At 44.8% G+C, this 26,229-nt stretch overlaps 1 protein-coding gene across 1 annotated transcript in view; it reads left to right on the top strand.

The window, feature by feature from the left end:
• The first annotated feature begins 2,229 nt into the window (after positions 1 to 2,229).
• Positions 2,230 to 26,229, top strand: part of LOC144159989 (uncharacterized) — a 30,529-nt gene continuing 6,529 nt past the window's right edge. Inside the window, exons 1-7 of the mRNA XM_077691616.1 lie at positions 2,230 to 2,424; positions 2,718 to 2,967; positions 3,367 to 3,556; positions 15,763 to 15,796; positions 16,857 to 17,316; positions 21,055 to 21,498; positions 25,966 to 25,980. Of these exons, the coding sequence (XP_077547742.1) occupies positions 2,230 to 2,424; positions 2,718 to 2,967; positions 3,367 to 3,556; positions 15,763 to 15,796; positions 16,857 to 17,316; positions 21,055 to 21,498; positions 25,966 to 25,980 (1,588 nt within the window). The remainder of the gene's footprint in view (positions 2,425 to 2,717; positions 2,968 to 3,366; positions 3,557 to 15,762; positions 15,797 to 16,856; positions 17,317 to 21,054; positions 21,499 to 25,965; positions 25,981 to 26,229) is intronic.

The following is a 26,229-nucleotide window of genomic DNA, read 5'->3' on the forward strand; positions in this document are numbered from 1 at the left end:
CCTAGTGATGCAGACGTGACTCTTGGAGCTTCCTGACGCCTCGTTGGATGACGTCGTGAAGGCAGCGCTGGCGACGGATGCTGCGGCCAAGGATGAAGGCGAGATATCACGTGCAACCGGCTCACCGTCAACGGAAGCGGTGGTGAACAAGATGGCGACACGGCATGGCAGGTGCAGTCGTTGCGGTGGTGACCACCCCCCCCCCACCCCTCACAGTGCCAGTTCGCGGAAGCGGAGTGCTTTGCGTGCGGGAGAACTGGGCACATTGCTCGGGTGTGCCGAAGGGGGACGGCGAATGGACGAAAGCAGCAGCCGGCATCGAGCACATGTTCTGCGCCAGCCCACGGCCAAGGGAGTCGGCACAAGGGTAGGTGGCGGGGGCGTCCAGCAGCTGCTTCGGGTGCAACGGCTAGGCTTCACGTCATGGCCGAAGACCTGCAGATTTTTTAGATGTGGCACACGGACATACTTCAGTCGTCTGTGCCACCGTATATGCTCACTGTCGAAGTCTGCGGGCGTCCCATTTCTATGGAGCTGGACACGGGGGCCAGCGTGTCGGTCATGGCCGGGAAAGCCTTCAAACGCACCTTCCCTGGAGTGTCCGTCGAGGCGTCGGGCGTCATGCTGCGCAGCTACTCCGGACAGCTCACCGAGGTCGAGGGTCAAGCCCAGGTCAGCGTTCGCCTTGGCGACAGGGAGGCCACCCTGCCCCTGTACTTGCCCAAGGGGTCGTCACCGACGCTGCTGGGCCGGAACTGGATCCAGGCGTTGGGCGTGCAGCTGCCGGAGTACCAGGTAGCAGTGCATGCGGTGGAAGACGTCCCGAGCCTCCTGACCAAGTTCAAGGCCCTGTTCCAGCTCGGGGTGGGCACATACACTGGCACAGCGGCAAGCATACATGTCCCAGAGGGAGCCCGGCCCCGGTTTTTCAAGCCACGCCCGCTGCCGTTCGCCCTGAAGAATGGGGTAACCCAGGAGCTGCAATGATTGCAGCGAGACGACATCCTGGTGCCTGTAAAGTCTTCAGAGTGGGCCGCTCCCACCGTGCCAGTCCTGAAGCAAGACGGCAGTATAAGGATCTGCGGGGACTTCACGGTCACCATCAACCTCGTCGCTACTGTGGAGAAGTACCCGCTGCCACGTATTGAAGATCTCTGGTCAGCTTTGTCCGGGGACAGAAGTTCACCAAGCTCGACCTCAGAGATGCTTACCAGCAGCTGGTGCTCCAGGAGTCGTCCCGGAAGTATGTCACCATATTGACAACGCTGGGACTCTTCCAGTACACACGCTTACTGTTTGGCGTGGCCTCAGCACCTGCCATTTTCCAGAGGGAGATGGACAGCCTGTTCAGGGGCATGAGGCACGTGGCGGTGTACTTGGACGACATCGTGGTGACCGGTACAGACGACGAGGACCACCTGCAGAACCTGCACAGCGTTCTGGCACGATTACAGGATGCCGGGCGGAAGCTCAAGCTGGAGAAGTACATTTTCTTGGCCCCCAGCGTTGAGTACCTGGGCCACGTCATTTCCCAGGCTGGCCTGGCCCCGTCACCCCGCAAAGTTGAGGCTGTGCTCAAGGCGCCCAAGCCCCAGAACAAGGAGCTGCAGAGCTACCTTGGGCTCGTAAACTTCTACAGGAGCTTCCTGCTGAACCTGTCATCACATCTGCAGCTACTCCATCTTCTGCTTCGAGATGGACAGCAGGGGGCCTGGAAGAAGGAACAGGACTTGGCCTTCCAGCACAGCAAGGAGCTCATCACCAAGGCTCTGGTGCTGGTGCACTTCGATCCGGCCAAGCCTGTCGTCCTGACCATAGATGCGATGCCGCACGGCGTGGGAGCTGTCAGGGCCCACCGACAGAAGAATGGCCAGGAACGCCCTGTGTCGTTTGCGTCCCGTTGGCTTCATGCTGCAGAACAGCAGTACAGCCAGCTGGACAAGGAAGGCCTGGCCCTCATGTTCGGGGTCGAGCGCTTCCACCAGTACCCAGTACCTGTGGGGCGGGAAGTTCGAGGCGGTCACAGGCCAGAAGCTGCTGCTGGGACTGCTGGGGCCTGACAAGGCGGTTCCAGTGCAGGCATCGCCTCGAGTGGTGCGCTGGGCCTTGAGGCTTGCGGCCTACAGCTACCGGCTGGTCTACCGCCCGGGAAAGGACCTGGCACCTGCTGATGCCCGGAGCCGACTGCCCCTGCCGGAGGTGCCTGCTGTGGTTCCTGAACCTGCTGAAATGTTCATGCTGGAGCACGCTAATCTGGAGGTACTGTCCAGATCGGCAGTGTCGCAGGCGACCAGCCGGGATCCAGTCCTGTCACAGGTCGTCAAGGCGGTGTCCCGAGGGGAGGAGTTGGTGGAGCGGTCGTGCAGCTACAAGGCTGCTGAGCTGAGCCTGCAGCAGGGCTGCGTGCTGTGGGGTTACAGGGTGGTGATTCCACAGAGCCTGCGGTCCAGGGTCCTGCAGTTGCTGCACGCGGCTCATCCAGGCGTGGAGAAGACCAAGATGGTGGCCCGGTCCCACGTTTGGTGGCCTAGCCCGGACCAGGACATTGCTCGCATGGTGCAGAGCTGCCAAATCTGCCAGGAGAACCAGTGGGCCTCGCGCCATGTTGAGATCACCCCGTGGCCGTTCCCGGGGAGGCCCTGGTCCCGCCTGCACGTGGACTTCGGGGCCCCTTCAAGGGCCACTACTTCCTGGTGGTGGTGGACGCCTTCTCCAAGTTGGTGGAGGCACTGCCAGTCACCACTCCTTCGGCAGTAGTAACCATTGCGGTGTCGCGGCAAGTCTTCGCAGCCCAGGAGTTGCCGGACGTCATTGTGTCCAACAACGGTCCCGCTTTTGCCAGTGAGGAGTACCTGGCCTGGCTGACGAAGAACGGAATCCGTCAGATGATGGTTCTGCCATACCACCCTGCTTCGAATGGTGCTGCCGAGTGGGTGATGCAAACTGTGAAAGATAAGCTCAAGAAGAGCAAGGCAGGGGATTTCTGGACGCAGGTCGCCCGAGTCCTGTTCCAGTACCGGACCACACCCCACGACGTTACGGGCCGTGCCCCCTGCGAGCTCCTGTTGGGCCAGATGGTGAAGACACCGTTGGACGTGTTGCACCCAGACCTCTGGTCCACAGCGCTCCTGAAGCAGCTCAAGCAGAAGCTGGCGGCTGACCGAGGTTGCCGTTCTGGGTCCTTGCCGGAGTCTGGGGCTCCGGTCTTCACCAGGAACTTCCGGCCTGGTCCATGCTGGTCTGCTTGGCATGTGGTCTCTCCTACCAGTGTGTCATCACTGCTTGTTCGCATGCCGGACGGGACCACGTGGCACCGGCACGCGGACCATGTGAGGCCTCGCCTGGCAACCTCAGCCGCCCCTTCAGGAAGCCAGCAGGCAGGGGTTGCCAACTACACCGGCCAGTGCCAGCACAGCACCAGGGGCTGGTGCTACTCGCGCCACTGTGGCACCACGTGCAAGTCCGATGCCACCTGCAAGGCTGATGGACGGTGCGAGAGTGACACAGGTGGCACCCGATGCTGCCACACCTGCATCAACACGTGTGCTCAGGCGGAGTGAGAGACTGCGGAGACCGCCGGATCACTACTTGCCAGAATGACAGGTGGAGTTTTTGTGTTTGTGTTGGACAAACAAACTTGGGGGTGAAGGTTGTTACAAGTGTGTGGCGCCCCCGACCCTAATCTTCGTTAGCCGCTAAGTTTGGTGGCCCCACCAGGCTCGGTGGGAAACATTGTGCACGGCTGGCAAATAAACACCGATGAGCACAGCCGCTCTCGGTCAGTCACCGTCACTACCAGCATGCTGCGTGTCGTCACTCAGCTGGAGGGTAACCTGACCCTCCCACGTTCACGAATGCGGGGATAAATCGTGACACCAACCACGGCAGGGATGTTGACAAACTGGTGGCATTGCTAACAAAACGGAGCCCATTCGCCGCTGAAAATTAGTTTTCTCCCCGACGTGGGGAAACATTCATGCATAAAGCATTGTAGGCGCCCCTTGCGAGCAGGGATGGCAGCGGCGCAATTTCTCTTTAGCTGGCTTTAAGGCGATCATCAGAATATCGAGACTGGCCAGCAGGATGTGCCCATGCACTGTTGCTATCTGCGGCGCACCTATTTATAGATCGTGCTGGCATTCAGTTTTGCCCACTCCAGCCACCGCTGTCATGCTCCGTTTAACTTTTGGAGCGCCTGTACAATGGCGCTGCTTACTTTTCCGCTCACAATCAGCGGTGATCGTATCTGCCGCTTATTTATTGAGTTCAAGGAAGTTGTGCGCTAGAAAACGTGATTTGTTGTGCACTACAAAGCGCAACCACTGACGTCCTTCCTGTTGATGGGTTGGATAGCATTGCCAGCCTGTCATGGAAAATTTTCTTGGACACTCGCGTTTTTAGCTTACCTTTTGTCGGAACACTCCTGAGCTAAGTAGTTACAGTCATTACTTGAGCACAAACGAGACAACCCCGAACAAAAAAACTATCTGAAGTGGGATTATCTCTATCTACCCTTGGAATGTGCTGGGTATATTTTGCAGCAACATTTTTTTGTAAGTTTATTGGTTTCATGTCTCAAACGAAGGCACTGGGAAACCGGACGGGCAGACAACATTATGCCACCCGTGAGTATTATATCGATTGCTGCGCATTATTGTTTGCAGCAAGGCACGTTTTCAAACGCATAGCTTCCTTGAACCCAAAAGTGGCGGATATGGTTGCCGCTGACGGCTGCAAGCTGCAGTGTAACCATGCCTTCGTGCAGCCAAGCACTGCCTTTTGAAAATTGTCACTCCCAGTCAGACACACAGGAAGAGTGGCGTGCAGTGCGCTTGATTCCCCAGAACACCGCTTGTTGCTTCCAGTAGGCAGCGCCGCGATGCAATTCGGCCATCGCTCTCGTGTTCCTTTTACTTTTGTGCACACCTGTACGTTCAGGATAAGAGTTGCCTGACATGACAAAAGGTAATAAGGAATTGAAGTCAACTGATGCTTTTATTGTAAGGCGCAAAATCAAGGTGTGAGAAGCATGTTTTGAGCAGGATTAACGATCTAACCAGTCTCGTGCACAAATACACACTTGCGATGCTCTTCCTGCCTTAATGGGGCCATGGAAACGGAATGTGAGTTTGGTTCATTCAAAAGATTGCCTCCTTAGAGTAACCATGACACCATGATGTGCCACTGTTGTTGTTTAATTAAATTGTTTAATTTCTCAATGAATAATGCATCGTTTAATAAAGCACTGAGGGTACTGTAACACACCAAAAACAAACGTATTTTATCTTGTGGCCCCTTTAAAGGGACTTGAACACTCTTAGAGCAGTGCAAGTAAACCTGCGCGACGTTTAGATTACACTGCCAAGAATACCTGAGCCAAATATTACACGTGCATGTGAAGCGGTGAGCGCGCAAATCGCTCTAAAAGACGCGGAAAAACCAACCGTGCTCTCTTCAGTTTTCCTCATTATGCACCCTTGTCGTCTTAAACGACGTCATTGAGGCCATGGCTGTCCGATCGGCTATCGCTGATAGACTTCGCAACTAATTTCTCGCATTTCCTGTGACGATCCGCCGTCGGCGGCACCCTGTACCAACCTCTTCTATGCCTGAACCTGTGTGCACAGTTTTGGCGTTTCTTTTGTGTTTTGACTGCTCACAGAGTTATACTGACGAACTCAGTACTCCCCTTTCAACCAGACCACTCGACAACAAACATTTATTGCTTAAAAAATGACCTACCGGCCTGAGCGCGCACTTGCAAGCAGGCAGCCATGCCTGCTTTTTTGTGGTACCAGACCAAAAATAGACCCCTCCATATTGCAGACAAAAGGAGAAACTCCCCGGCCTATAATATATCGAAGGCCTCCGAAGAAACCGCCGCAAGCCGCCCCCCTCTCCGGGAGAGAGCGCGCAGCTTTCGTTGCGTTGTCCGCGTTTGACTTGAGAAAGAACAATTATGCGCGATTTCTCATCTCACATAGTTTCTTTGATAGGGAACGAATTTTTATAATTCTTGCAGGAGGAGATTCCTGGGACAATAGACTTTACCCCAAAATACATGCCAATTAGTCGATGGTAAGTGCTGCTGGGCCCCTTTAAGGTATGCATTTGCTGGTGCTAAGCTATTTATGGGGCTAGGAAGAAACTTGCTGCACAATTGTTATTCAAGAAATTCTCAGCTGAGCAGTTTGGAATGCTGCAATCCGGCAAACAGTCTGTATATAGTGAGGGGGTAGTTGACTTAATATCCGTCCCATTTTCCTTTGAAGAAAGTCTGGTTTTGTGGCTTGGAATTCTAGAGCAATAGGAATAGTGCATCTCTTTATGCAGTTTTGAATCCTACTCGAGTTACGTCTTTTTTGTAGTTGAGTTTTTTCTTTGGGTAATGTTTTGATTCAGGATAGAAGGGGAGGAGAAACAAGGACGCCTGGAAGAAGCTTGACCGGCTGGAGCTTGGGTTGCTGTATGACTGTGTCCAACTGCCAGCGAGAGCCTTTACTCATGAATAGCCATCCGTGCTGCAGCGTCAGGATGCCTAAAGCTGCTTCAGGCACTCTAAGGCCCACTGTAGTCACAATCCACCCCTTTCCTGCCAACCTTGAAAATCCCTTTCCTCCTGTCTTGGGCCTCCATATTATCAGATGGACTACCCGTTTCTGGAGCCACCTATGCTGTGCGCTGGGTAGTCTGAGCCACATACGGGCCCATCGGCAACTGCTGCATCTTTGGGCGGTCCACCCATTCATTCTACAGTGCCTGGCATACGTTCCTCAAGTGCCCGTGCTGGGGCCTGTGGAATTGTGCCGGGTTGCCCACTGCTCTCGCCCAACTATACACCAGCGCTCCTGCACTCTCATATGAGATGATGCAACCCTGCCACCACTGATCTACAAGAACATTGCCGTGAGTGAACTCTACGCCCGTACCACGCCTGTGACGGCGCAACTCCAACCAAGACCAACAAACGTGAGGACGTTCCTTTGCTCTGTATTGTAACACTTCACATGTCTGAACACTGTTGGGACAAGGACACCATCCTTTAGCTATCTTCTTTTTATGTGGAGTGTTTTGTTTCATCTTGTTCTTTTCTCTCAAATTGTCAGAGGGTATGCATCTTGCTGTAAGTGTTCCATGTCCGCTTTTCTGAGATCCATGTCGGCTCTCTTTCTTAGGTAATCACGTGCGCCAGTCACGTTGTTTAACAGCCAGCCTTTCATTAATACCGCCACATTCACCGTGAGCAGTGCTAGCTAGCATGCTTATCCGACAGGTTCTGCAGCTGACAACATGGCATACACGCGCTCAGCCGGTTCTTTAAATATAAAGAATGCATGACCAAAGACAGCATCGGACGCCAAACATGTTGCAGGGAATCGAAGCTGATGTGGATAACTTCTCAAAGAAAACCACGAGGACTGCATTCGACACATATGACCATTACAAATATAACGAGTTTTTTTCTTAAAAGAAAGAATAGCGTAGACACAACTGCAAATGTGTATACATGAGTTTTAAAGGAGCCATGAAGAGAAAATACAAGTTGGGTTTATTAGAAAGACTGCTTACTCCCGATAACAATGATACCAATATCATCGCAATCTTCGAAAAAATAACGGAGATATTAACGAAAACGTGTGAAGCCGTGGCGACCCCCTAGCCAATTTCCCGCAACTTTTCTATGACGTCACGGAACCTTGTTTGTGCAATTGGCGCCCCCCTAACTGACCTATCGCGACGACACATGACTGGACGTCTGTAATGGGGCCTCTAGTTCCATTTTACCGCATCACTTGAATGCTAACGTGCAGTTAACGAACTGAAAATTATGTTTTATTGTTGGCCCGTATGACGTCATTCTGGCTCATAACACGTCACTGTGGCGCAAAATTTGAAAGTTAGTAAATTCTTCTTGCTTTTTTTTCGTTAAAAAACATCTTTTGGGGCTGCAATGGAGCTGAGTGAGATACTGTATCCTAGTTCTTTCAAATTAAACGAAGTTGTATTTTCTCTTCATGGCTCCTTTAAAGGGACAGACAACCGATTTTTGTGGAGTGCATGTCCTCTATCTCCTATGAAAGCCAGCGTTTTATAGATTGGGTACCGCAGGGAATTTCTAAATAAACAGGTGAAAATAACGTTACTTTAGCACTAAACTTTCCGAACTCTGAAAGGCCGTGACACAGTGTTTAAACGTGACGCTAAGTTACGTGTCCAAACAACTCCGTCGATTTCAATGCATGATTAAAAAACTGCTTGAAGGAATAGGTAAGGTTTAACACTATTGTTATTTTAGCCTGGGAAAAGTTGTCAAATACCTCTTCTAATCTCCAGTGCAGTTACAAGTACGCTGCCAGACCTATCACTGTCATGGTTGCCAGCATTCCTTTTGCTAGGACATGTATGGCTGGTAGATCTAAAAATTCCCTTTTCAAACATTCTAAAGCACTATCAGCAAAACTGTTTCGGGTTAAAGTTTTTTAAGTCATGCCCTTTTATTTGGGTTAAACAAAATATGCTCACAAAAATCGGTTGTCTGTCCCTTTAAGAGCTTAGACGTCGAATCCCATCACAAGAAAAGTGCACATCATTTTACGTCACTCCTGTGTTGCGATCGGCAGAGACAACCCATGGTATTTTTATGCCTGCTGGGATGGAATGAGGGAGATCTTACAGGTGGGGGGTCTAGGAAAATTAGCATTACCAGAATGGAACAATTTACATGCATTTTTAATTTCGTTACAACAGAGTGGAAACTAAGAAGCCACACCACTGGTAAGTTGGTCAATCTTCGGTGTGGCTGACGCCACCATGTTCAGGAAGTCCTGGGAATGTTGTCAAGCCTAACAATGTTCATTCCTGCAACACTTTGCCAAACGAACGCGACGGAATGTTGTGCAGATATGGATGCTCGGAACGGGGGGCAATTTTCCTTTACTATGCTGAACTGCTTCTCTCATTCAGTGTTTGTGTGGTACAGAACAGTTCAGCTTGCACCCATAGCCAACTATGCTTTTCAAAAGCTCATTGCTGATAACGGTGTCAATTGGCGTAAGATTAGATTGGATTGTCAGGTAGCTTCAGCGCAATGTGGCCAGATTGGGAGAAAGGTTTGGTAAACACAAGTGCATATTTGGGAGAATATAGTTTCTGTCGTGCAGTTGTACAATACCATAAAATTTCAGGAGCTGCCCGGACAGTTCGGGAAACCTTGCAGGTATGTATTTTTTCTTGTTTCAGTAAGTATGAATTAAACACTGTTTTTGCAACAGGATGCATGAAGAAAAGTTATCGGAGCCCATCTATGCTATGCAAGCACAAACAGAACTCTGACGAGTTCAGTTCACTGGCCCCTTTAATGGTGGAATATTGTGGCCAGTCGAAGTGCTTTAACTTTTAATTTGAGCGAGTAATCTCTGAGAAAATATTTACGTTTTGCTCCTCAGGTCATTCAGCCCAGGTTCTCCAGTGTTTAATGGCTGACTTTATTGAGTGCACTTTTCAGGTCTAGTGTTAGCATTCTCTGGGGGCCATGTTAGTCTGGTTGACTGTGGGTATTGTTTTTTAAGTGCGAATGCACTTCTTAAGCGAGCCTGAATCGTCCGCCGCCGTAGTCCTCATAGCAACAGCTGCGGGTGCGCGCGCTCCTCGTCTTCCTTAGCAACGGGGGGAGATGGGCGCGCGCTGCCTGGCCGCTGACATGGCACATACCCACGTGGGGGATTGGCCAGGAATCGGGCGTGAGAAGGGCTAATGCACCCGCTTAAAGGAGTACTGACACGAAATTTCAAAGCTGAGATCCGCTCTAGCAATCAAGTACAACGACAACACAAATAGGTGTCTGTGAATAAATGCATCTTTCTTTCTTTGTAGTTGTGTGTGTGTGTGTGATCTCTCTTTCGCGAACATTACCGAACCGCGCAAATTCAACTCGTGCATTCGCACTTTCACATTCTTCCCCTCGGGGAAATGCGGGGAATTTTTTTTGTTAACTGGTTTCAAGTGTCCTGAGTGAATAGGTGGAAGTGGGAACCGTATGTGTTGTAAGAGGTCATTGTCCTCCTGGGGATATCCTGTTGCAGATGCCATGAACAAACTTTACCAAGGCACGTTGTTAGAGATATCAATATTTAGTTTTGGAAGACTAGGGGCCTGCCCTATTTGGGAATGAGAACCTTATATACGTGCCACCATTACTGTGGGAAAGTACTCATTTACTTGTGACTGGTAAAATACTTTGTCAGCTGTGAGATTATTTTTCTCAAGTTTGCAAATAGTTTGTTGCTGATGCATAAGAGAGCAAGATAGTGTTAACTGTGGGATTCTGCAGTACCTGATACACTTTTTCTATGGTGGCAGTGCTGTTGAGATTCACATTGATGCTTCCTCATATTACCTGCTGCAGTGGCTCAGTGGGTAAGCTTTCATGCTGCTGTGTCCAAATACGCGGGTTCGAGCTAGGCAGCGGCAGCCATTTTTCTGATGAGTGAAAAAACAAAATTGCCGGTGTCGAGATTTTGGCGCATGTTAAAGATCCCCATGCTGTTGAAGTGAATCCAGGGCCCTCCACCCAGGGGTAGCTTCGGTGACCCCAGAACTAGAACTAAATTTAGAACTAGTTCCTCATACTGCGGAATCGGGATGTTTCACTGCATTGTCAGACGTGTTAAGCGGAAAGCACGAAATGGCTCATTTAGTGAAAAAGTTGGCAGCTGGTGGTCAAATTAGTTTTGGTTTCCGTGAAGTGTTTTACGTTATCGTAACTCCCATGTAAGCACTGAGCTAACACGAGAGGCATTGCTTTTTTACTGTGCATGTTTATATGCAACAACCAACAGCGATACTCCTTAATTACTGGTGCAATTGGCTAAAAAATTTGTCCAGCAGTCAGCCACTGTGCTTGTGAACCACGTGACTAGTTTCCATGGCTTCTCCTAGGAGGCAGCACCTTTCTTGTTAGCAATGCTTTGAATGACTTCTTAGGTTGTTGCCCTTTGTGATGGGTGACGTGATAATTCATGTCATGCAGCTAGAAAAGGGAAACTAGGGAGAGGAAAGACAGCTTTAATTATTTTAATTCTGAACCAACCAAGCATCGATTGCCGTCATACAAAAGCTAAACAGCTTTGAAAAGTGTGGTCTCAGCCTTCGGTGTTTCTTTAAGCAGGGTTCTTTAGATTTTGGGTTGTTGAAATAACAACAAACCCTAAATTCTGGCTCTGCTGATAAGTACCATGTATGGGACTGCATAATTAATACCAGTTTTTAATTCTGAGGCTCGAAATATATTGTTGCGCTTTGTGAGAGGTTGTTCATGATGTGTAATTTTAGCTTTTTGTTGTGTTTTTGAGTCTCTCATTTTAGCTGGCTTCGTGTAGGTGTTAACACTGCTAGAGCTTTCTCGGTTAAGGGGACATCTCTGGAATTACTGTGCACATGCTCGTCTAATTTTTCTACCTACACTTTGGATGACGTCAGCCTCTTGGTATCTACGGTATCCCTTACAGCTGCCTGTGCATGTTCTGGTTTTGTTGTACCTCGTGATAAATATCTGTAGATCACTTCGTGAAGCCTTGTTTGTGTTTTTTTGTCACGTTCTGGTTACCTTCTGTGAGCGGGATTTCTGGGTGCAGGTGCTACTTCCAGTTCGAGAACATTACATAATGGCAATCAGAATTGGATGGAAACAAAGAAAAATAATGCAGGAACAGTGTGTTGAACCGAAGAAATACCGATTCGGTTCCAGTTTCAGTTCTGGTTTGACTAAACTCGTACTGAACAGGTTCGCAAACCGGTTTGGAACCTTGAACCGGTTCGCAAACCGGTTCGGTGAGTTGTATTACAAGCTAAGTGAGAGAAAAAAAGATTCACTAGGTTAGAACGGCACTAAAAACATTATAAAAGCAAAATTCAAAATGCTTCTGTTTCATAATAACAGCGGTGCAATTCCAAAGCACACTTTAAACAATTGGGCGAGACATTAGGAAAACAGACTAAGTAGTGATAATTTACCTGCTACTTTCTCACCCAGACCTTATGTTGTCCGAGGGACTGCATAAAGTCACTGCCAAGAGATACGACGGTGGTATAAATTTTCTACCCTTTCCTTTTTTTGTCGAAGTCGAAATCCTTGTTGTATAACCGCCCGTCATGCTAACCATCAAACCCTTGAGTTAGACCTCCAAACCGGGGCATTTATATGCCAGCGTTTAATACCAGCGGTGTAGCATAAAAATTTTTTACAGGAACCACATGAATGCGACAAATGGATTCGATTATATGGCCACCTAGAATAATTTGTTAGCTGTCACCTTCTCGAGGGTGTAAGTCAAAATTTTGTTAGAAGTAAACTTTAGTTAACATGCATTCCTTGCATTGCTTTGATCACTAGAGTATATTTTGCAATAGATATTACAGAATTGTACGTCACAATGAATATGTCTTGGTTCCGCCTGACCCCTACCATCGTTCTGCCAGCTACATTGCGGAATCTCATAACAGATTATGCCATTGCAAACTGAAAGCGTAATTTGATTAGTGAAGCACGAGGTGGAAGTTTTTCGGGGAGAGGCTTTTTAATTCGTCAACAGCAGTACATCCCCTCCTGAATCAGTAGCAGCAGCAGTTGAGTAGCGAGTTTGGCAGTTCGTAAAAGTGCACCCCCAAAAACAAATCAGAGCCGAAAACTGCACAACATGCAGAAAATACAAACTCTTGGCGAGTGGGACAGTGTAGGACTGGCCTGCCTTTCATGGATGTGTTATCCGAATTAGTGTTGCTTTTCCTTAAATGAAAGAATGCGTAGTGCCTGAAGGTTGAGGGATGCAATTTCTTCAGAAAGGAATAAAATGTGCATCACACGCTAGCAATTTTCCCTGCTATATCTGTAATTATTTCTATCCCAAAAAATGCGAACTTGTCAGCTCTTCCGTCCCGAAAAACTGCCGATTACAGCTTTTCATTGATGACCATGTTTGGTTGTGAAAGATCGGACAAAGGAAAGGATGTGTATACAACAATATCAACCTTTTCATGTTTTGCTTATTTTGTGCGAAATAATTAAAAAGCACATGAGGTGCCTTATCTTTTTTTTCGTGAAAACACAGTTTTTTGAAATATTGGTGCGTTTGAAGCTCCGATGCTACACCTCTCCCCCAAGACGCAGTTTATACTGCAGGTGTCAGAGTAATTTAAATCACTTGGGGGTATTTAATGTGCGTTGAAATCTCGACACACGAGCGATTTCGTTTTCTGTCTGCATCAGAAATACAGGTGCGGGGTATGGCGATCGAACCCTCGTGGTCATCAGCAAAAGGCTCAGCCGCTGGGCAACTCCGACGGGTTACACTCAAGTATTTACACTTTCCAGGTGTGCGACCTTTTAAAACAAATTATGAAATGAAACCGGTTTGCACACTTTGGGTTCGGGCTTTTGCTATTGCACAGTGGAGCACTCTTGCAGCCTGACTGATCCTAAAAATTGCAGTGAGGGAAGGGCGAAGTGGTTTCATGTGGCCTGCAAGCTGCCGAGAATGACATTTTGTTTGGTCAGCCATGCACTCTGCTCGCGCTGCCAGCAGCAACATACCATTGCCCCATTGATGCACATTCATTTTTCCTGTAGCGACTACAAAGAGAGCATTAATAGTGCTTTGATAGTCTAGAGGAAAAGTGCACGAGAGGGTACAAAGTTGATGGTACATGAAAGCAAAACGCCTGAATGGTGTTGACCATGCAATATCAACCATGAATGGTCAAACCATTTTGTCGTGAACCAGTAACCGTTATTTATTTTTTTGGTTCGGTTCCAGTTTGGGTTCAGCTTGCTCCAAAAATAACAATTCGGGTTCAGTTCTGGCAAAAATATCGGTTCGGTTCTGGTTTTTGGTTTGGTTCAGTTCCGGTTTGACACCCTGAACAGGGAGGCATATAATTATAACCTCATGCTTTCACACAATTCTACCCCGCTTAGCATACACTGCCTTGCCATTTCTCTTGTCTTTTTTAAACTTGTGTCCGGTCTTCATTTTTAGGTAGTGCGAATTTCCTTGGCATGAGCACCCTGTGTCTCATGAGGTCTTGTAAAACTCGCACCAGTTTTTCGTGCAATAATACAGCGGCATTTCCAAGTAGAAAGGCCATTTGAAACATGATTCAGATAGACCTCGCACATCTGTAATTCGTTTTTTGCTCTGGTGCTCTTCAGGGTAAAAGGAGATTATGGCAATTGACCATTTTAAAGAGTGCAATCATTGATCTTTCGTTTTGTTTTCTTTTGCAGTGATGTTCAATGCCAAGTGAGGAAGAGTTGAAGAGGGTTTTCAACAACAGTAGCAGAAGTTGCATTTTCTGTTTGCTTTCCTGGTCATTTTTGTGTGAAGACTGGTTTCATTACATGTTCGCAACGATTTGAACAGGGTGCCTTAGAGACGAGAGCTTCAGCCAAGAGTACACCCCCTTTTTTGCTTGTGGATGTGTTTCTTCCTACTGCTCATTGGTTTCTCGAGATGATGTTTTCTGAACGTTCTTGCTCATTGGATGTGAAGCGTGCTTTCCATTTACGTTTTGAATAATATTTGGTTCTTAAAAATGTCTATTGTTACCACATCACATGAATAAAATTAACCCTTGAGAACTGTGAGCTTGCAAAGGCCACTGTATCGCTTCTGAAGTGCCACCAGAACTTTTTATGGCTCATGCAGACATTGATGTGCTTAGTGTTCTTTTTGTTTCACATGCTTACTGGCTCGAGAGATGTGAGAAATCGCTTGATGCTTGGCAGTCAAAATTTCCCTTGTGTCATGATGATTCCCTGTTCATGTGGGCATGTAATACTTCTGCAGGGCGCAGAGCATCAAAAAAGTGCTTCAAGTGCATTTAGCCTTCCTGTGTTCTTATGTATTTTTACCTAAAATATGTTTCTACATGCTAGCTTATTATGCCTTGGAATGTTCCATAGTTCATGGTAAAAAATACAAAATTTGCTCCTAGTGGAAGCAACAAACAGATATGCTGGTGCATCAATATTCAAATTCCTGTTAAAGACAGCCAGGTGGTCTAAATTCACCTGTAACCATCCACAATAGAGTGCGTCATAGCAGCGCCATAGCTTTGTTTCAGAAAACTCCAATTTGAAGTACCTTTTAATAGAAAATATAATGTAAATGGTACTTTTATATAATTTTTACTGCCTGTAATGTATGAACACTACTTTTGAGATAGCAAGGCTAGGTTGAGGTGAAATGGCTGTTACTGCAATCCTTTATTGTATTTTATAGCGCCATCAGTATAAGTACTGGTGTAGCAGGTTTTTATGACAATTTTCTAAATGTCTAGGAATAAAGGTGGATATGTCTTTGTTGGATAGCATAGCATAAAATTTGATTCTATATTTGATATTTGTAGGCTGAAATGTATATTCCAGCAAATTACGTGAGAATAGCTCAATGTTAAAGGCATTTTTTTCAAGGACCTGCATATGCTATAAAGGAGTACTTACACGAAATTCCAAAGCTGAGATAACTGTTTAAATCACTCCCAGCAAGTTTCTACCGTAACCATCCAGTATAGCATATTTTAAATTAATTTTAACTTTTGCATGCACGAGAAAGCTCAGAACGAATGCCCTCTCGCAGTCGGTATGAATGGGGGGATCTGCTCCTCCTGACCCCAAACTGCTGATGTGACTGCCCTCGTGACGCGGTCAATGCAATGGCTGCAGTTGGCATGCATATCACATCTCTGTTTTGGGACTGACTTCAGGCTCCCCGGGCATGTGGAGATGCTGGAGACCACGGTCGGTCTTATTAATTAGCAGTGAAACACTAACACTGACGCCACAAGAGCCTTCCGGTTATGGTGACCGCCTAGGTGTTCGTTTTGTCGAAACTGAAACTGACACAGATAAACGAGGCTGTAAATAATTATTTTCACTGTGGTCAACCATCTAATGTGCCGTTCTGTGATTAGTGGGTTGGTAGGCACCAATAACAGTGAAAAAAATCTAACGCAAAAAGTTTGTGTAAGTGCTACTTTAAAGGCCAATTTCAGTAAACGCTTTGACCACTTCAAAATGCTAATTTCGTATAGTCTGACTAAGAGAGTAGAAGTTACAAATTACACCTGTAATATGTGCCGGGGCCGCTGATGAGCAGCGAAAATTGGCAAATTGAAATTGAAAAAAGGCGGCCATTGCAGCCTGGTGGAAATGATAAGTCAGCTTGCCAAGCAAGCAACACAAACTAGCTGGCGTTTGCATTTTAAAGAGATAGTAATCATATTCCTTTTGTCTTGGTGACTCCTGCGATATATTGAGAATATAAATTTTGCCAAGGGAGGTTGTGCTGCAGTCTGCCTTTAATGGCTGCTTGTTTGCTTAGTCATTGCATTCTTGGAGCTGAGTGCACAGGATGCCTGGTGAAGATGTATATGCCAGTGCTACACAAGTAGTTCGTCTCCGACCCCGCTCACAAGGGCTCTATTAGAGTGAAGAGGCAAAGCTGCGTTATTGTAAAAGTCGTGTCTCCCTGCAATCCAAAACTAACCGAAGAAAGCTTAAAGTATTAATTTTTGCAACACTCACTCAGAGAGCAGAAACCTGTTGCAACTTCATGGGTATTCTTCAGAGCTCGGTAACCTAAACGAGCATTCAAAGCAGCAAAAACTAATCTTACATGTGTATTTTTAACCTTGGTCAAAACTGACAGTTTGGTGCTCAGGCTGATTATAATACTTTTAATAAAGTTTTCCTGGGGAAATTTCTACCCGAAGCTTACTTTGCTATAAAGCACTGTTCACAGGCTGGCTATTTCTAATCCTGCGAGAATTTTGGCAACTTTCGTTGCAATTAAATTCAGCTAAAATACTTTGTGCTTTTCTTCGCTCTTCCTGTTGATGCAGCAACTGGGAAGGACCTGCGTGAGGACACGGGTTATCCTCTGCCCAGCTTTGCGGCAGACTACGGAGATGAGAGTACTGTCTGTCATCCATCTGGAGGAGAGCATGAGCCATTGTCTGGTGGAGACAACCGGAGGAAGGACTACCACCTGTGTCCGTTCTGCCCTTACGGAAGCGCCAACCGCACCCATCTCATTACACATGTCAGAACCCATACGGGCGAGAGACCCTTCAAGTGCACGGTGTGCTCATTCGCGTTTAGCCAGCAGAGCCACTTGAGGATTCACATGCGGAAACATACGGGTGAGAGACCATACAAGTGTTCCTTATGCTCCGGGGCCTTTCGTTGGAAGCGTCAGCTCAAGAAGCACGTCGAAGAGCAGCACACTCGGTATGAGGGTAGTGTAGGACATCTCATGTGAGGGCTCTTTGAGCATCCAGGAATTCTTCACCTTGAAATTTTTCACTTGCACTGGGAGGTTTGTCTAATATTTCTTCTATTATAGGTGAGTTAGTTTTACGTTACTGGATAAATGTACTTGAGTTTAGCCAGCAGAGCCACTTGAGGATGCAAATGTGCAAGCATACCAGTGAGAGACCGTACAAGTGTTCCTTATGCTCCGGGTCTTTTGTTGGTCAGCTCAAGACACATCGAAGAGCAGTCCACTGAATGTGCGGACAGTGTAGGACATCATGTGGGACAGTTGTTTGAGTACCGAGGAACTTTTTGCCGTGCAATTGTGCACCTGCATTGGAAGAGTTTGCCTAAACATCTCCTGTTTAGTAGCTAGATGATACTTGCATCACTGAAAAAACGTACTTGAAATTGGAATAACAGGGTTCAATGCATTCTACTCTTTGAGCATCTAAGAATATACCACTTTGAAATTCTTCCCTTGTATTGGAAGAGTTGATTTAACATTTTTTTTTCTCTTTTAGGTCCCTTAGGTTTGCGTCAATGAAGAAATGTACTTGACTGTTCAACTGTCTGAGGCGTCTAATGTAAAAGGGTTTAGGAGTTGTACACTGTGCTGTTGATCAGTTGCATGTTTTGGTGCTGCCGAGAAAAATCCGGTTTTGCTCCTGTAGACTCGATCAAGTGAGGCCTCCCTAGCGACCTATGCGCTCTTTTGCTCACAGCAAAGGTTTTTGCTTCTTTTATTATTTACCTTATTAGACTGTTTCTCCTTAAGGCCTCTGTGTTTAGTTGTGCACGCAAATTGCTATCGGCATGTTGTATTTGCAAACTCAGAGCTAACAAAATGGGTTTTGTTATTGTATGTGAATGCGGCATCACTAAGATTTGGTGGCAATTTTTACTGCAGTTACTGTGGCCTCATAAATACATGTTGACGTGGTATTTTGTGCAATGTTAATTACCCATAATGCTCAAAGCATTTTGCTTCGTGAAGAGCTTTTGCTAAGTTTTAAGGTTAGCTTTAAGCTGGAAATGTCGACAAGGTACACTGGACGTGTCTGGTTAAGCAAGTTAATAATACCGCAGCCCTTTATATGGTGTAGTGCTTCGTTTATTGTGTTTTGTGCTTAATACACTCAGTATTTATGCATTAAATCTGATTTGCTGTCGATGTAATGCAGAACATTTTGACGCAGCTCAACCCTTAATTCCTACTTGGCAAATGACACTAGAGGTGAAGGTGTTTTGCTTAGATCAAAAAGTCATATTTAGGCAGTTTTTTTGGGTGTTTTCCATTTGGTGGAACACAACTTTTATTATTTAGTTATAATGTATAAGAATGTACACAAAGCCTACTGAGGCCAAACACTGGGGGGTTCTTTTAGCAGTGCTCTTTCAAAACAACAGAAGGAGCATTCTAGGTGGTGCTTGTAGTGTGCAGGGAGTGTTGGGCTTGTATCCACAGGAGAACGGAATCCCGTATTTAATTTTACCAGCAATCTCCTTTGCTTCTTGGGCCATGTTCGGTTATCTGTGGTCATTGGTTTTGTGAATATGAGCATTGCAGTGCTATGCTAAAAGTTCTGAATGCAGAATAATGATCTCATAGGACCATTTGTGAACCTCTACGCAGTGCATTGTAAGTTGGCATTTTGGGAATGCATTCGTAACGTTTCTGGTGACATGTTCTCGATAAATACCCTGAATGTCCTTGTGGTGCTTTCTGCTAGGCATATGGCAATAGTGATTGTCACCTGTGGAGAGTAATATTGTGCTTTGAGTAATTTAGAAGCGAACATTTGGAATAGTTATGCGCAAAACAATCAGCCATCAGAAGCCATCCGCATTGTAATGCACTGAAGTAGCCGGTTATTTTACTGCAACATGCATGCCATTTGATGCATATCACCAAGAATTGTGGAGCCATTCGAATAACCGCCGAAAATTGCTTTGCATTTAATGAACCAAGCAATATTGCCTGGGAGCATTTTTCAGGACTAGCTCCAGATTGCTTTTCAGTGCTTAACACCATCACTGTTGTCATCAGGATCCACCGGCACTGATATGTGAGAAACAGTAATTACATGCATGCGCACCAAACAAAAATGCAAAAAGAACTTTCTGTTATGACTTTGTGCAGTGTGCCAACCATGCCACAGTTTTTGATTCAGTGCTGGTCACAGATCACACAGTTGGCCTTGGTAACTCATGTTTGGCAATTTTACCACAACATGCCAAACAGACATCATCAAAAAATATTAGAAAATAACCCAGGCTTGATTTGGCTTGATTGGGAATGCACCTTAATGCATGCCATTTTTCAGGCAGATGTGCAGGCTAGTCTTCACTATTTGTCAACTGCCATCTACTTCAAATTTACAGTTCAAACCAAAATGAAAATTTCTACCAATATGAAGAAGTCGTCCTCGCTGCTCACTTGTCCGCACTTTTGCTAACTTTTGAAAGCTCTATTTGCTTATGCCATGATGTCACACCAATGTTCTAATTTTGAGATCTCCATGGGATGGTAGTCAGTGTGAAGTTGAAACCAGAAAATTTGTGTGTTAATCATTTGCTAGCTTGGTGGCAAAGAAATTTGACTTTGAAGTGAAACATTGTGGTTATTGTATATGTACCCGTATTCAGCTCAGAAGCAGTCGGTCTGTGCACGTGATGCATATCGGTTCTTGCAGCGTATTTTTGTTTTTGTGCATTTCGCATTTGAAACCGGTTGCAAAAGTAAGAGTTCGTGCCCGTTTTCTGTGTTGTTTTTCATAGCTGCAATACATTAAATCGTACATTAAGTAATTTTTGTACTGTCAATGCATTGAAATGTTGAACTGTGGCTACCAAATGCTCTGTGACAAGTATAACCAAGAAAAAAGTGAAATAGGTGACTTTAAGTGTAGACAGTTCAGTTTTTGACTTTGCAACCAAAATACAATGTTGTCTGAAAGGCAGGCTTGCTTGTTGCTGTGTTTCTTACCCATAAATGGATAGGTAGATATTCTGATAAATTTAAGGGGAACTAACTGCGAGAGGTAATGCTGGTTACGAGTAGGTATCATTGAAAGAGCGCACAACTTGGTGGCCTGGTTTTAAGTAAGAGATAAAATCAATAAAGGCAGGATAATGACCACAAGATTAACTAGGCTGGGAACTGTAAGATTAAGTGTGCATGAAAATACCAGTTTGTTATATTTACTAGTTATAGAATAAATTCAACTGCACAATAGACTGCACATGCTGAGGAATGCATGGTTACAACAACATGGAGAGGATTGCAATTTCATTAGTTTATATCAACAATATAAATTGAAGTGCGTAATTATTTAAAGTAATCTGAAATTAGCTGGCAGCCCGTGAAACAAGAAATTGTATAATCACTGGACCTTATTGCCCCTCCAGAAATTAAGATGAAAAGAAGTTCTGTACTGACCATTCGTAGGACTTTTACCATTTCTTTGTTCTTAAGCAGCAGAACTAAAACATCTACATCATCATTTGGGCCTATAGTATTAAAGTTTTATGGGTGGTCTAAATTAATCTGTAGCCTTCCACAGCAGTGTAGCTTAGCCAAATTGTTGCTGCATCATTGAAACCACCTATAATTATACATTTAAACTTTTGAATTGGTATTATTATTGGAACTTTGTTGAGTTTTTATTTACTGTAAAATTTTGTGCTATGGCATGCTCACTTCCAGGGCTGGGCATTTAAAACAACGTAGTTTTAAAAAATTCTGCGCATTTCTTCGACAATCTCTGCTCAAATATTTTGCTTGTCAATTGCTTCAGATACCACAACTGGACAGCTTCCTCTTCAGGACACAAGCTATGCTCACTCTGGCTTAGAGATGGTGGGCAGCGCAGACCGGACTGCTCAACGTAGAATCAGAGGACACCCCCAGAAATTCACAGTTCACGGCTGCCCCTACTGCCCTTATGAAAGTCACAAGACCAGCCATTTGGCTGCACACGTTAGGACACATACTGGCGAGAGGCCGTTCAAGTGCAGGGTGTGTTCGCACGCTTCCACCCAGATGTCGCATTTGAGAATTCACATGCGCATCCACAGCAGGGAGAACCCGTATGTGTGCGACTTTTGTGGAAGTTCCTTTGCATCCCATAATCAGCTCAAAAAACATGTCAGCAACAAGCATTTTTCCAGTCAAGGTCCCTCGTAATGCACCTTGCAGGTTTTGGGAAACAGATCTGTTGCTTCTGAATTGTCTGGGTCTGCATTTCAAGTGGAAAAGAGCCAAGGAAGTAAAACTTGTTTAGCAACCCAGTGTTAAGTTTTGGAAAAGGAAAGGTTTGAAAGAAGGTCACATTTCAGAATGTTCTGCAATACCATCTTCACAGAGCAGTCATTTTTGTAGGTTAAGTGAATGCTTTTGTCTCAAGTACATCATAGATGGAGCACTCAGCATAGACAAGAATTATCCCTGATTGCAAACAAGAACTGAAAAGTTTTTTAATTGTTGGAATAAAGTTCAATTGTGCCACCTCAAACTGGCATTATCATGGCGGCATTGTTAACTTGCTCACTATCAATCTCCACCTGATATTTAATTCACTGCATTCAGTGGTCCGTTTATAGTTGAGTCGAGAATGGCTTTGCTTTAAAATGGATGTTTCTGAAACAAAGCTCGTGATAGTGTTGATTATACCATGATGTATCATGTCCATTCTGTTAGATCATTTGTAATGTGGATCAACTCTTCGCTGTAGCACATCAAGGTTGTCTTTGATGCACACAGTAAGAAAAGCTGGCCTTAACAGGGATAAGAATCTAGTAAAAGCTTGTCTTCGGTGCAAGCCAAGCGTTGTGATAAGCTAAGAGCATGCTATGTAAAAAAAGCGAGAGTTTTTTGTCTTCATTGGCATGACCCCGAATTCTACGCTTTGAAAAATTTTGTTGTTGGCACCAAAAGCAACATTTTGTGTTGTGGATGCATTGATTTGGCAGAATTCCAAACAAGAAGTTCTAGAGACATCTTATGCCTGGGCCTTTACACTAGAGGCCAGTCAGTACGAGACAATAAGTGCATTTCCTTTTGTGCTATTTAAATAGTAGTCTTCATAACGAAATAATATTGAAGCTCCTAGTAGTTCTGTCCTGTTGAGAGTGTTTCTGGTAAATATCTCAGCTCAAGTTCTAAAAAGTAATAGTATTTCTGTATTATTGATTTATTTTATCACAAAGAAATGATAAGTGTTTTTTTATTTAAAAAGTTAAAGCGGTCTTAGAGAATTCCAGGTAGCACACGTCATGATGAAAATTCTACTGCTAATTGGATTGTGCAATTTTACACTAAGGCTGATAAAGTAAACTTAGACAGAAATGACCATTTTTTTCTTCCAGGAATCCATTCCTGATGTTCTGAAAGTGCTGAGATAATAATGTCATGTAATGAGGTAAATTTGTACTGTGTAATATATTTTCCACTCTAGTGTTTCTGTGTGCTTGAAATCTGCACTATGTATGCCAAACTGCTATGCTCCAGAATGGTCGTGGCAGTATTGTTAATAAAGAAAGCCAACTAAACTTCCTTTGTGGAGGTATCGATTTGAAACGATATAGGTTTGAAGCTCGAACCTAAGATAGAAAACAGGAAATTTTTGTGAAATTGTGTGCAGAACATAAAACATGTTTCTGAAAAGATGTATAAAGTGTTATGAAATGCAAAAATTGTTTTATTTGTTAACTCCTAACACTAAAAATGCAAGCGCTGCCTTAATCGACTCATTAGGAAGTACATTAGCATAATTAATATGCAGATGGGGCTCAGTACCCAAATCAGTTGCAACTTCTTGCTGGTTAGGGGGAAATTGTTTGTGTGGAATAGCAATGATAGCAGCCAAAAAAGGAATTTAGGGCATTTTAAGTACGCTCAATTTACTCAAAGCGACACCCTCATCTTTGGATGTTAAAATAGTAACCCTTTCAGCCCTGAAATTTTTTATTTCTAGCAGAAATTTTTATTGTGTTTTGTGGACCTCGGAAGTGTAGACAAAAGAAATTGAGCTCATTGTGCAAGCATTTATTAATTTACAGGTGTGATAATTAGGTCATTTGGCAATCAAAAGTTTTCTCTCGAGAACAACAAAAATTTTGTCCCGTTTTCCTGAAATCTTTTGGCACCCTGAGCCTACACAAAAAAATTAAGCGGATGGTGCTGGTATTTACGGATTTATGGACATTTGCACAAACCGAGAGTTAAGTTTCCTTTCCCGGCCCTCCGCCATACCTTGTTTCCACTGCAGCTCATACTTTTTCGTAGCGTCCACCTTCACGAAAATGCAATGATGGTGATGTCATTGCAAGAGGCATCCTTGAAGAAATTTTGACTAGGAATTTTAACACGCTTGAGGATATTTTGTGTTGTCATTCGATGATGACACTAGGGCTGAGAGGGCTAAAAATGATGACTAGTTGTACACTTTTATTTGAACTTAAAATTTAAAAGTCTAGAATCTGTGACAACTTCCTTGTTTGAAATGCTAAAAGCTTTTTTTTAATAATACAATGTTTTTGCTTTTGTGAATGCTAGCTTGCTAGTCTTCATCGATTTCATCTACACTGGCTGTATTCGCTAAAACTCTTACTTCTAAGATGTTAATTCCCATTATCTTGGCCAATGTTATTACATAGCTGGCAGTAAACTGTACACTTACAAACACTGTATTGCTTATGTCAGACGGAATTAGTATATGTGGCAAAAAGATGTAGTTACTTATACAGCCAACAGCACCATCTATCACCCACGCTTTTGTGCATGAAGGGGCCGTGGGCATGCATCCATCCGAAGTGCAAAAAATGAAGGCAGTGCAGCATTTACAAGCTGCACAGGAATTCTGTAGCTTGAAATAAAGCGGAAAACGGCATTTTCAGTATTTTGGCATAAAAATGTATATTGTGAGGATTTATTGTGTGCTTGGAATTTGCAGTGCAACAATTCTTTTGAATTGAAACATATTCCAGAGTTAAGGAACATACTCACCGAGTAATTTTTTTGCTGGTATTCCGGAAGGTTCAATAAAGCTAAAATGTCAACACAGAGCATTACGTTACTGATATCTCAGAATTTCGGAGCAGCCATCGTAGCAATCATTTTCTGTATTTTGTTTAACTGAACAGAGTCTGTTCGCGAAATTTACGTCTTGTGAAAGGTGGCACTTAAGCGGCATCTGAAAGAAAACTTGTTTATTATAAGGATAGTTTGCTTGGACGTGAGTAATCATTCGGTAAAACCTAGGCATTGAGCTTAGAAATTTAATTCTGGGAAACGAAGTTCACATGCGGAGCTGAAAGACAGCTGGTTTATATTGCACACGTGACATACCTAGCCCATTCACCAGTGTTTCTTCTTGTCAAACAGGTGCGCACGCTAGTTGTCTTCATGAAGACGCAGGGGGCAAAGTATTAGGCGAGGTGCCTAAGTGGCAAGGGGCGACAAAGTGAGCACTGGGCAGTGGCTGGCAATACGGCAAACAAAACCAAAAGCACAAGCCAGTGTGCTTCTTTGTTGTCATCTACTGCATGGCACGTACTCACACAGTGGGAGTGCCCCATGAGTGCAGACTTTTGGCCTGGAGGTGACGCAGTTGCACATGACATTGTTAGTCCACCAGTACTCAAGTTCTTACGTTTTGTTAGATAAAATAAGCACACCACATGATCCTATTTTTTTCTAAGCTTATGTCGTTGCATTTTTTCAGTTTGTATGCATGAGCCTTTGATTGGATTGATGCAATGATCCGATGAGTTGTGTATTATGTACAGGCTGTAAGTTATTGAAACTCAAGTTTTTTATATGCCACTTGGCTATACAAATTTTTTCATGTACCATGCACCTGAATCGGTATGTTTTGTAACAATACAGACCAGTTGGAGTCCACTAATAGTGGTGTTCAAACATTTAAGACAACTTTCGTAATCACTTGTATTTGCACAACAAAATGGAGGTACTGCATTTATAGATTAACTATGGTGATGCTTCCTAACTTTTGAAGCATCACAATTGCGCTGCTGAGCACGAGGACGCGGGTTTGATTCCCGGCTGCGGCAGCCGCTTTTCTGATGGTAACAAAAAGCAAGAACGCCCGTGTGTACGAGATTTCGGCGCATATGAAAGATACCCAGGTGGTCCAAATTAATATGGAGCCCTCTACTCTGGTGCATCTCATCACCTGTGTTGCGTCGGCGCATTAAACCCTGCAATCAATTAATCAGTCTATCAGCTGACGGGGTCGGGTGTCAAAGAATAAGTAGAAAAGGTAACGGAAATTGTTCCAAATATTTGGAAAATTGAAATCGTTGACAACTGATAGTCTCTTTACATTACATGTTACAAAAAACGATCAGAAGCATGTGACTGGTTGTACAGAAAAATAGTTTAACCTTACTGGGTGTAATTCTTGTATTTTAATGAAAAGGACTTTTTGTGTAGTAGCACCTAAAGTGCTCATTTTTTATGTTCCAAGTGTTAAGCTTAAGGAAAAGAATTCCACAAATAGTGCCTTTACATCACGCTGTATAATTAAGCTGAGCACTTCTAATCATTGCAATTACTGTGAAGAGGAAACAGGCTACAGCTGGGGGCATAGTGGTACTTTTAAACCGTGGTTCTGTGTCCATCTATGCAGCTTTGGTGCCACCAGGTTTGTGACATCTTCACTCGGCTGTCCTCGTTATTTTTTGTGCTGGTTTGAATGGCCATACAAGCATAGCAGCAGCATAATAGTCGCATTCTCATTCAGGCAATTTTTGTATTGATTTTTTTATCATTGGTATTTTTATTACGATCATTTGACACCAACAGAGTGGAAGCTCCGGCAGATGTTTTGTCTCGCCCTGTCAAATGCCACGTGCTCGGTACAGATTTTGGGGCCAATTGTTTAAAAGTTCCT

This window comes from Haemaphysalis longicornis, unplaced genomic scaffold (assembly GCF_048455015.1).
Source record: "Haemaphysalis longicornis isolate Haplotype H1 unplaced genomic scaffold, Haemaphysalis longicornis Haplotype H1 scaffold_10, whole genome shotgun sequence".
Classification (NCBI taxonomy): domain Eukaryota; kingdom Metazoa; phylum Arthropoda; class Arachnida; order Ixodida; family Ixodidae; genus Haemaphysalis; species Haemaphysalis longicornis.